The sequence below is a fragment of the Trachemys scripta genome, chromosome 1 (assembly GCF_013100865.1).
Source record: "Trachemys scripta elegans isolate TJP31775 chromosome 1, CAS_Tse_1.0, whole genome shotgun sequence".
In the NCBI taxonomy this organism is placed as follows: Eukaryota; Metazoa; Chordata; order Testudines; family Emydidae; genus Trachemys; species Trachemys scripta.
The window spans coordinates 345,749,585-345,761,513 of record NC_048298.1 but is presented as its reverse complement, the minus strand read 5'-3'; the positions used below and the strand labels follow the sequence as shown (position 1 = coordinate 345,761,513).

The 11,929-nt window shown below is 50.8% G+C and overlaps 1 protein-coding gene across 5 annotated transcripts in view; it reads left to right on the top strand.

The window, feature by feature from the left end:
* ARRB1 (arrestin beta 1) overlaps nucleotides 1-11,929 on the top strand; it is a 172,356-nt gene that overhangs the window by 115,764 nt on the left and 44,663 nt on the right. For all 5 annotated transcript variants that reach the window (XM_034759322.1, XM_034759323.1, XM_034759319.1 and 2 more), the window contains one exon: nucleotides 7,618-7,678. In XM_034759322.1, coding sequence (XP_034615213.1) covers nucleotides 7,618-7,678 — 61 coding nt within the window. The remainder of the gene's footprint in view (nucleotides 1-7,617; nucleotides 7,679-11,929) is intronic.

The window sequence follows — 11,929 nt, the reverse complement described above, 5'->3', positions numbered from 1 at the left end:
GGCGGTGTTGGGGCTGGCTGGGGAAGGCCGGAGGAGGGGGCGGAGGCCTGGAGGGGCGGTGTTGGGGCTGGCTGGGGAAGGCCGGAGGAGGGGGCGGAGGCCTGGAGGGGCGGTGTTGGGGCTGGATGGGGAAGGCCGGAGGAGGGGGCGGAGGCCTGGAGGGGCGGTGTTGGGGCTGGATGGGGAAGGCCGGAGGAGGGGGCGGAGGCCTGGAGGGGCGGTGTTGGGGCTGGATGGGGAAGTCCGGAGGAGGCAGTGAAGGAATCCGGAGGGAGGAGCGATGTGAGAGGAGGGGGCCAGCGCCGCTTGTTGGAATAGACCAGGGGAGAAGCCGGGCGGCATGCAGGAGTCAAGGCCGCCGGGTCGGAGGAGGAGGAGAGCCAGGAATAGCTGTGTGTTAGACACACTGGGGACTGGTGCTGCATTGAGAGCTCTGGAGAGCAGTGACTTCTGTGTGTTCCTCACCAGGCTGTTGTGCTGTTGCACCTTCGCCCTGAGCTGGAGTGACGACTTCTGGGTGGGGACCGGAGCTCTGTGTCTACGGCCCCTTCCGGCCAGGGAAGGGCAAAGGCTCCGTGACCCATTCCCAGCCCCACCAGGGAAGGAGACTGGTTAAGGGAGCCTTGGTTATATTCATGGCTCTATCACTGTCTCCCTTTGGGCCCTGGGGCCAGTCACGTCTCCGCTCTGTGCCTCAGTTTCCCCACTGGGACCATGAGGGTAGTAATGCTGCTCATCCCCTGTGCAAAGTGCTCTGAGCGCTACACCCTTCCAGCCAAAGACGGTCGTGTCCTTTCCCATTCAGGTTTGGATGCCTCCGTATTAGTCGCTGCTATCCTCACTGCCATTAATGGAGATGCTTAGCATGTGTGCACAGCAAGTTGCAGACAAGTACCGGAGACAAGCCCCTGCCCAGCTAAGCTGCCCGTCCCTGCTGTGCTTTCATGGGTGGAGTCCCCCGGGGTCTCTCCCGGGGGTGGTGGGTTCAGTTGCGATGCTGCATGTGCTGCTGCCGACCGGCTGGAGCACGTTATAGCGCAGTCATTTTTTATTAATTATAATGAGCGTTTAACTGCCCCCCAGAGAGGAGCAGACGCAGCCCAGCAGCTGAGTCAAAGGACGGGAGCCAGAAGAGTGGCACAGCGGCATCAGCCTGGCGCCTCAGACCAAGTCCCCTTGCGGCCTCCGAATCCCATGCCCAGAGCTGAGACAGCCATGTCGACACCTTCCCTTCCTGCAGGGGGGCAGCACCACGGCCTTGCTCCTTCCCATCCCCCGCTCCTAGTGCAGCTTCATGGTTTAAGCCCAGCTCTGGGTGTCTTAGTCCATCCCTTGTGGTGCACAGCGAGTAACTGCTTGGCTGGCACACAGCCGGGCCATCTGGTTAGAGAGCGGTTCCCCTGGGGGATCCTGCCACACAGGCAATCTCGGCGCGCTTTGGCACGGGCACATCTGGGGAGCTGGCACCCGGGAAATGTTTACAGCACAGCACAAAGCGAGCAGCCGCGTGGCCAGCTGGTTCTGAGCCGCCGCCAGCTTCGTTAGCGGGGAGATTGGCAGCTGGGGGCTTGCTGCCGATCGGCTGCCGGGAGGCTGGGCGCCGCGCAGGAAAGGAAAACCTAGGTAATGAGAAGGAGAGGTCTCGTCAAGCTTGCCCGGGGTAGGGTTGCCAGCTTTCTAATAGCAGAAAACCGATTGCCCCTGCCCCGCCCTTGCCCCGAGGCCCCACCCCTTCCTCAGGCCCCGTCCCTGCTCATTCCATCCCCTCCCTCCGTTAGGACCACACATTAGCACAGCTGCAATGGGTCCATTAAAGGCCCACTCCTGAAGCCCAAGTACAAATCCATAGAGCACAACCAAAGAAATGCACCTGTCCAGATACCTATATCAATAAATCTGTAGAAACTGACTCCCACTCCTACATGCAGATACACACGTATATTCATGTGTACACGTCTGGCATGCACTAGCACATATACTGCAGTGAGGGGGATGGGGTGTGGGGGTTGGGATGGGGAGGGATGCAGTGAGGGGGATGGGGTGTGGGGGGTTGGGACAGGGAGGGATGCAGTGAGGAGGGTGCGGGGGGGATGTGATGGGGAGGGATGCAGTGAGGGGAATGGTGTGGGGGGTTGGGATGGGGAGGGATGCAGTGAGGGGAATGGGGGTGCAGGGGGATGTGATGGGGAGGGATGCAGTGAGGGGGATAAGGGTGCAGGGAGTTGGGACATGGGAGGGATGCAGTGAGCGGGATGGGAGCGTGGGGGGTTGGGATGGGGAGGGATGCAGTGAGAGGGATGGGGAGGGATGCAGTGAGGGGAATGTGGGTGCAGGGGGTTGGGACGGGGAGGCATGCAGTGAGGGGGGTGCGGGGGTTTGCGTTGGAGAGGGATGCAGTGAGGGGGATAGGGTTGTGGGGGGTTGGGACAGGGAGAGATGCAGTGATGGGGATGGGGGTGTGGGGGGTTGGGATGGGGAGGGATGCAGTTAGGGGAATGGGGGTGCAGGGGGATGTGACAGGGAGGGATGCAGTGAGCGGGATGGGGAGTGATGCAGTGAGGGGGATAGGGTTGTGGGGGGTTGGGACAGGGAGGGATGCAGTGATGGGGATGGGGGTGTGGGGGTTGGGATGGGGAGGGATGCAGTTAGGGGAATGGGGGTGCAGGGGGATGTGACAGGGAGGGATGCAGTGAGCGGGATGGGGGTGGGGTGCTTAGGGTCAGGGTTAGGGCACTGCTAGGTGCCTGGCTTACTAGCTGTTTGCTGTGTCCTAGTCCTTCCCATGTAGATGGACAATGGGTCAAAGATGCCATAGCCTGTGACACAAACGCTGGTGACTCATATCTCTTTCTTCAGTGCTGTGTGGGGAATTAAGCTTTCAGAACTTCTCATTTAAGCAGATGATTGTCTACCAGGCAGGACTTAGGGGCCAAACCGTGATAAAATCGGATGCCGACAAATCAAGTATAAACCACTGGATTTATTAGGGGCTTTGTAAATCTTATTTTAAAGCCGTGTCAGATGGATGTGATGTATACAAAGTTGAGCTGCAGTATTCCAGATCATCTAAATGACCTTGTAAGCTATCTGATACCATCTGTTGGCAGCATGTACATCTTATCGCTTGTCTCAGAGGGTCCCTTGGACACAGCCATATTGCACTGATTCCAATCTTCGCCCTTCTGCTTTCCCTGCTTACGGGTTTCTTTTGGAGATGGAGCCAGAGAGACCCCATCCATGCAGATACTGGGGTGACTAACTGACTTCCCGCGGGACGTTCCTTCAGCCACAGGGAGAACTGGAACTATGTAACACAGGCAAATGAAGACATGAGGAATCCAGCCTGATGCCCCAGCTAACCAAGTCGGCAGTGCCAAACAGAGGATTTTCTCAAGCTTGTTAATGCATTTAAAATAAGCAGATTAACTCGAACAGGGTTTCTGGATGCACCTGACTGGTTACTGTCTAGAAAACCGTACGTTGATGATCATTGCCCTTGGGAATGCGAGCTCGTGAGAGGAGAGTATCTGCTTAGCTAAACGCCGAATAAACCCCAAATCAAGGCAACATTCAGCCCAAATGGCCACGTTTTTCCTAGTTCTGGGGTGAAAGCATGATGGACGCAGAGCCTTTCAGATGTTTCCTGCTTGAAACCATGAATTTCATCTCTTGCTCCCAAAACCTAACTCGGTGCCGGCCCAGAGTGTTATATTGATTTGCTTGATACTTACCCAGCATTCAGCAAAGGCTTGGTAATGTAACGACTGCCATCTTGGACCTCACCAGAGACTGACCCTGAGAACTCCAGAGCTACGCAAATCTGCCTCTACAGCTTGAGGCGAAGAACAAAGTCCTTAGCTGGGAGTTGTGGCAGCTTCACAACCTGTGCAGACCAGGCGTGTAGGGGGGGCGGGCAAAGGAGGGGGAATTCATAACAAACACTGCTTTGCGGGTTGCCATAGCATCAGAAAACCTTTCATCCAATGAAGCTTGAGTTTCAGGTTTGTATTGCATCCGGGTCTCCCCTTTAGGAAATGATCAGGAGACCCAACATGAGGGAAACAGATACAGCTCTCTGATCCAGACAGCATCCACCATCCGCTGGTGGGAACGGGACTGAGCAGAGGGTAACTGAACACGGAGTATTCTAGCTATCCTACCAGGCGAGAGCTGGACGATTCAACTGCACTTAGGGACTGTCCCATGGAACAGATATACACAGCAGCCGAAAGCAGGCACCATAATGGAAACAAGACCCAGGCACGAACTCATAAACAAGCTATCATGTTTAATGGGGTTATCCTGTATATTAAAAGAAAATCATTCAATAAATAACCAGGAGGAGCATTGGGAGAGACCTTCCCCAGAGTAGGGTCCTTTACCTCTTCACAAAACACTGAGGATTTTCTTTATAATATTAATTCTTGTCCTACTTAAGGACCCTAATGGTGAAAATTTGGCAAACCCAGTGGTTTTAATGGCTCATTCTTGGCCAATCCAGCCAAATGGGGGACCTGGGGTTGACTGTTTAGACCTGGATTAGACCATAAGAATGTCCAGACTGGGTCAGACCAATGGTCCATCTAGCCCAGTGTCCTGCCTTTTGATGGTGGCTGGTGCTTCAGATGGAATGAACAGAACAGGGCAATTTCAAGTCACCCTTCCCTTGTCGTCCTATCCCAGCTTCTGGCAGTTAGAGGTTTATGGAAACCCACAGCATGAGATTGCATCCCTGACCATCTTGGCTAATAGCCACTGATAGACCTGTCCTCCATGAACTTAGCTAATTCTTTTTTTAACCCAGTTATACTTTTGGCCTTCACAACATCCTGTAGCAATGAGTTCCATAGGTTGACTGTGTGTTGTGTGAAGAAATACTTCCTTTTATTTGTGTTAAACCTGCTGCCTCTAAATTTCATTGGGTGTCTCCTGGTTCTTGTGTTATGCAAAGGAGCAAATAATACTTCCTTATTCACTTTCTCCACACCAGTCAAAATTTTATAGACCTCTATAATATCCCCGCTTAGTTGTCTTTTTTCTAAGATGAAGAAACCTAGTCTTTTTAATCTCTCATTGTATGGAAACTATTTCATCTCATCGCTAATCACTTTTTTTGTGTGCCTGTCTTTGCACCTCTTCTAATTAGAATGTCTTTTTTGAGATGGGGTGGCCAGAACTACATGCAATATTCAAGGTGTGGGCAAACCATGGATTTATATAGTGGCATTATATTTTCTGTCTTATTATCTATCCTTTTCCTAATGGGTCCTAACATTGTTAGCTTTTTTTGACTGCAGCTGCACATTGAGTGGATGTTTACAGAGAACTTTCCACAATGACTCCAAGATCTCTTTCTTGAGTGGTAACAGCTCATTTAGATCCCATAATTTTGTATGTATAGTTGGGATTATGTTTTCCAGTGTGCATTACTTTGCATTTACCAACACTGAATTTCATCTGCTATTTTGTTGCCCAGGCACCCAGTTTTGTGAGATCCCTTTTTAACTCTTCTCAAGCAGCTTTGGACTTAAATATCTTGAGTAATTTTGTATCGTCTGCAAATGTTGCCATTTCACTCTTTACCCCTTTTTCCAGATAATTTCTGAATATGTTGAATAGGACTGTATCCACCAGATCACCTTTGGCCACATGTTTGACCCCCTCAAAGAATTCTAATAGATTGGTGAGGCATGATTTCCCTTTTCAAAAGTCCTATTGACTCTTCCCCAACAAATTACGTTTATCTATGTCTTATAATTTTGTTCTTTACGATAGTTTCAACCAATTTGCCCACTACTGAAGTTAGATTTACCAGCCTGTAATTGCCTCTGGATTGCCTCTGGAGCCTTTTTATAAAATCAATGTCACATTAACTATCCTTCAATCATCTGGTACAGAGGCAGATTTAAGTGATAGGTTACATACCACAGTTAGTAGTTCCACAATTTCATATCTGAGTTCTTTCAGGACTCTTGGGTGAGTCCCATCTTGTCCTTGTGACTTATTACTGTTTAATTTATCAGTTTGTTCCCAAACCTCCTCTAGAGACACCTCAATCTGGGACAGTTCCTCAGATTTGTCACCTAAAAGGAATGGCTCAGCTATGGGAATCCCCCTCACATCCTTTGCAGTGAAGACAGATGGAAAGAATTCATTTAGCTTCTCTGCAATGGCCTTATTGTCCATGAGTGCTCCTTTAGAACCTCAATCATCCAGTGGCCCCACTGACTGTCTGTCCACCGTCCTGCTTCTGATGTACTTACATTTTTTTTTATTTCTGTTAGTTTTTGTGTCCTTTGCTAGTTGCTCCTCAGGTTCTTTCTTGGCCTGTCTTATTAGACTTTTACTTGCCAAAGTTTATGCTCCTTTCTATTTTCCTCAGTAGGATCTGACTTCACATTTTTAAAGGCTGCATTTTTGCCTTTAACTGCCTCTTTTTCTCTACTGGTTAGTCATGGTGGCATTTTTTGGTCCTCTTGCTGATTTTCATTTGTCTGTTTTGTTTTTAATTTGGAATATACCTTTAATTTGAGCCTCTATTGTGGTGTTATTAAATAGTCTTCATGCAGTTTGTAAGCGTTTCACCCTTATGACTGTTCCTTTTCATTCTAATTTCCATTTAATTAGTTTCCTCTTTGTTGTGGGTTTGTTATGCATTTCCCACATACAAGAACGTTAAATTTAATTACATTATGGTCGCTATTATCGAGTGGCTCAGATAAATTCACCACTTGGACCAGATGCTTTGCTCCACACAGGACTCAATCAAGAATTGCCTCCCCCCTTGTGGGTTCCAGGACAAGCTGCAGAGGGGGGTAGAGATATAGAGTAAATTGTGGGTCTTGCTGTGTCCACCTCCAGGGCTAGAGGAGCACAGTGGCTTCATTAGCTATGCTCCTTGTTGGTCATTCTAAAGCATCCATGACAAACGGGGCAGTGATTGATCACTGATGGCCAAAGAGGCTAAAATCTATTAAAGAATTGTTACCAAAGCGCTGCTCCTAAAACTGGATACTATGTCCCACCCCTCTGCCCGGCGATGCCAGAGATCACATCTCATCACCGTGCAGTACATGTCCTGACCCATGACCCAAAGACAGATATCCCAGAAATCACATCCCACCCCACCACCCCACAGACCATGTTCCTTTCCCCCACCCCAGAAACCATGGGCAGAGATCATATCTTCTTGTGCCATCCCAGAGAACATGTCTCATCCATCAGAGAAGGCCCCATCCCACCACCCTAAAACCCAGAGACCACAGCCCACGTTACCAACGCAGCGGTTACAGTCTTGGAGTGCCACCATCCTGGAGACTTTAGATATTCTGCTTTGGTGGAACACTGATTCCCCGAATCCAAAGGGGAGCATTTTTAACACTTTAAGAGTAGTCTAAATTCATCAATAAAAAGCAAACAGTCCTAGAGGTTTTAACTGGAAGTGAACTGAAACCACACGGAAAATAAAAGGCCTCGTACCCCATGTCGTCGGCCTGGGAGCCACTGCCTTTGTATTCTGGCCTCTCTTAAACACAAGCAGTGTTGAGGAAAGGTGAAATTACGACAATGCTTTGTCCTGCCTCTCATTCCCTTTGTGTTTGTCTCTTCTCCTACCAGCTCACCGTCTACCTTGGGAAGAGGGACTTTGTCGACCACATAGACGTTGTGGATCCCGTTGGTAAGTCAGCGTTCGGTTTGGCTTAGCGCAATGTAACAGGGACTTGGTTGAATTCGCAGGGCAGACATGATGTTACTAGAAAACGCTGCATGCTGGTAGAAGGTACTTTTGCTTTGTATTAACTCCAAGTACAGCACGTCCAGAACTTTGTTCTTTCGTAACAGGTTTGCTGTACGTTCCAATTAGACATTGGATTTAGAGGTTTTCCACAGGAGCATGTTCCCTCTGCTGCTAATGGGGTTTGTTCCAATGCCAATTTTAAGCATGAGGAGAGAATGTTCTCTCCTCTAACTGCTAAATGACTGGATTCTACGCTCCTGAGATCTAGCCGTATTGTTACGATAGCACCCAGGGGCTCAGGATAATGGCCCCATTGGGCAGGATGGTGGCAGACAGTTCATGCCTCAGAGAACTCACATTATGATGTAAAGGCCAGATGCAAGTGGGTGTAGGTACTGGAAGGGGGATCAGGGTCAGGTTACTAAGAACGTGCTGGCCAGGCATAGTGTCAGGGCGATTAAGTACTATTATTAAACACTTGGATTGCCATAAATAATAAGATCCAGATAAAACAATACAGTAGATGGGAGCAATCCCAGCTGGCTAGAGGCTTCACAAGAGGGTCTTCAGAGAGGTTTGGAAAGAGACAGGACTAGTTCTAGCCATAATGGTGCAGACCCCTAGTGTGGACATGCAGTGCCCGCATACAGAGGGATCTGCCTGCAGCTCATGGTGTATACGTCCCCTTTGACCCCGCGTCAGTGTATCAGCGGCCTGGGTTTCCGTCGCTGTGGCTGTATTGTTGTGGCCGCTCAGGCGGACAGACGCCCGCTGCACACAAGCCCCCAGTGACCAGGCGTGCTCTCGCTTGTCAAAATCGGTGGCAAAACTCCCCATTACTGTGGTGTCTGCAGGACTGGGCCATCGGTCAGTGCCAAAGTGTGCTTCTGACCCAAACTCGGCAGGCAGAGACACCCAGGTTTGGCGAACGCTTCCTTTTGAACTCCCCTCCGGTTGGGAATGAGCCGGTTTCTGTGTGTCTAGGCCATGCATGTGCCAGGATATCAGTTGCACTAGCTCTGGGGGGAGGTTTATTTTTGTTTCAGGTGTGAAATTCCGAACGCGGTTTCTGATTCAATAAGAGGAGTTCTGGCTGTACATCCCCTGCAGCCTAGTGTCCCCTTTGGAAAACAACAACAACGTTTTGGGTGCAGTGACTATTTTTTAGGAGGATCCCCGTGAGGGCTTGTCATGTGTGCAGCTCACGTGCATGTGGCGCACTGTCAGGATTACAACACAGCACACAGCCCCCAGGGCTGAAGTGTGCTCCTGGGAGGGTTTGACACAATGGGATTCTGATTTGTGGAGAGGGAACTAGTCCTGCTCCGTTCCCAGCCGGGGTCCCGGGTTACACTGGGAGATCATTTCCCAGGATTTTACTTCGTATTATTTATTATTTGTAGTGTAGTTGCACCCAGAAGCCCCAGCGGAATCATAGAATCAGAGAATATCAGGGTTGGAAGAGACCTCAGGAGGTATCTAGTCCAACCCCCTGCTCAAAGCAGGACCAATTCCCAACTAAATCATCCCAACCAGGGCTTTGTCAAGCCAGGCCTTAAAAACCTCTAAGGAAGGAGATTCCACCACCTCCCTAGGTAACCCATTCCAGTGCTTCATCACCCTCCTAGTGAAATAGTGTTTCCTAATATCCAACCTAAACCTCCCCCACTGCAACTTGAGACCATTGCTCCTTGTTCTGTCATCTGCCACCACTGAGAACAGCCGAGCTCCATCCTCTTTGGAACCCCCCTTCAGGTAGTTGAAAGCAGCTATCAAATCCCCCCTCAGTCTTCTCTTCTGCAGACTAAATAACCCCAGTTCCCTCAGCCTCTTCTCATAAGTCATGTGCCCCAGCCCCCTAGTCATTTTCATTGCCCTCCACTGGACTCTCTCCAATTTGTCCACATCCCTTCTGTAGTGGGGGGCCCAAAACTGTACTCCAGATGTGACCTCACCAGTGCCAAAGAGAGGGGAATGATCACGTCCCTCGATCTGCTGACAATGCTCCTACTAATGCAGCCCAATATGCCATTGGCCTTCTTGGCAACAAGGGCACACTGCTGACTCATACCCAGCTTCTCACCCACTGAAATCCCCAGGTTGGAGATTGGAGACGCATTGTGCTAGACGCACACGTAATAAGACAGCCTGTGCCCCAAAGAGCTTAAAATTGAACCAGACCCCGGCCCTGTTATCCTCTCCAGTTCCCAGCTTGGGGACTGAGCGCAGACAGATCCAGGGACTCGCCCAAGGTCACACCGGGAGTTTGTGACAGCTGGCGATTGAACCCGCCTCCCCTGAGCTGATGCTACAAGTCCAGCCTTCCTTCTCCTGCCCCTGGGTAACATTTCGAGCAGTGATTTAGGCACCTACATCTTTTGAAAGACCACGTAGTCACTTTTGAAAATATTCCCCCTGCTGCTGCTCTCTCTCACTTGTCTCTGTCTGGGCCTGATCCAAACCCCACTGACGTCCCTGGGAGCCTTTCCACTCCTTCACTGGGCTTCGGGCTCTCTGAGAATGGGAGGCAGCAATGGAGAGACTAACTGTAAAAGTGCCAGTCAGGGAGGAGTGGCTGGCTTGGGATTGGAAATCCGGCTCAGTTCAGCAGTAACCAAAAACTGTTACTGGCTGAGGGCAATTAAGAACATAACAGCCAGACTGGGTCAGACCAAAGGTCCATCTAGCCCAGTATCCTGTCTTCCCACAGTGGCCAATGCCAGGTGCCCCAGAGGGAATGAACAAAACAGGGAATCATCAAGTGATCCATCCCCTGTCGCCCATTCCCAGCTTCTGGCAAACAGAGGCCCGGGACACCATCCCTGCCCATCCTGGCTAATAGCCATTGATGGACCGGTCCTCCATGAAATTATCTAGTTCTTTTTTGAACCCTGTTAGTGTCTTGGCTTTCACAACATCCTCTGGCACACAGTTCCACAGGTTAACTGTGGAATTTTGTAATTCCCCTGTCATAAGAACTTTGCATTACAAAAACCAGCCCATAGTGGTACAGGATGGGGTGGTCCAGAGAGTCTGAACTAGAGCGACCACCGAGGGAATATTTCCATCAAGGAAATAATAGGCAACAGTTTGGAATTGGCCTGACGGAGGGCTGAGTAGGCAGAGAGCCAGGAGCAGTGGTCTCTTGCTATGTGGATGAGGTGCAACAGGGCCTGGAATATCGTGTTTGGACCCAGGTACCAGGTTGGCAGAACTATATTGCCAAACAGGTGGGTGTGCAGAGAAGAGCAACAGAAAGGATCAGGAGAAAGGAGGGTTCCATTTATAAGGAGGTGCCATAGGGTGACTGGCTCCTTGAAGGGGAAATGGGGCCAGCCCTACCTGTCCCATAATTAGTGGCCTCCCAGCTTAAGCGGGCAGGACTAATAGGGTCTGATGAGAGCCCGTAAAATACCTGAGCAGAAAGACTTAAGGGAGCCCAGAAGACAAGCGGAAGAGGAGCCCAAAAACCTTATTGTTTGTTCGGACTTTGGTTACCCCAAAAGGGGACTGGACTCGGAGCTGTCCGGCTGGTGGGGTGAGCCGCATGAATCCCTGAGAGATGGAGCACCCTAGTGATGGGGAAACTGAGGCAGGCTGCTGCAGAGCCACCCTAGGCCACAAGGGGGTGCTCGGCAGGTGGCTGCCCGGCCACGGGAGGACAGATTAAAAGAGCTGGAAATGTGCAGGTTGGCAAAGTGACTGCTAAGGTGGGGAAGCACAAGTGTCCAAAGACTTGAAGCCCACGAACAGCAGGAAGAGGAGAGAATGACTGAGGGTGGTACCTGGAGGTAGAACTAGGCGGAGCAGGGTGAAATTAAGGCCCAGGTTCAGCAAAGCACTTAGACACCTGCTTGAAATAAATGGGACTTAAAGCACATGCTGAAAGTCAGGCACACGCTGAAGTGGGTTGCTGCATCTTTAGAAAGGGAAGATTGTGGCTGAATATCAGGCAAAACCTTTGGGTGACGCTCCTCACCACTCCCTGCCCTTAGCGCGAAGGCGTCTTTTCTGTGCCTGCCGTGGTCAGCTCCCTGAAGCCACCAGCCTCTGGCAGCACAAGCCCTGCCTGCCAGGCCCCCGCAGGCCTCGCCCTCTCTGAACCGGGCAACGAATGGCCCACGCCAACGCCCGCGGCCTCGGAGCGTTCCCTGCAGTGCCCAGCCCCTTCTCACTGGACACTCACAGAGC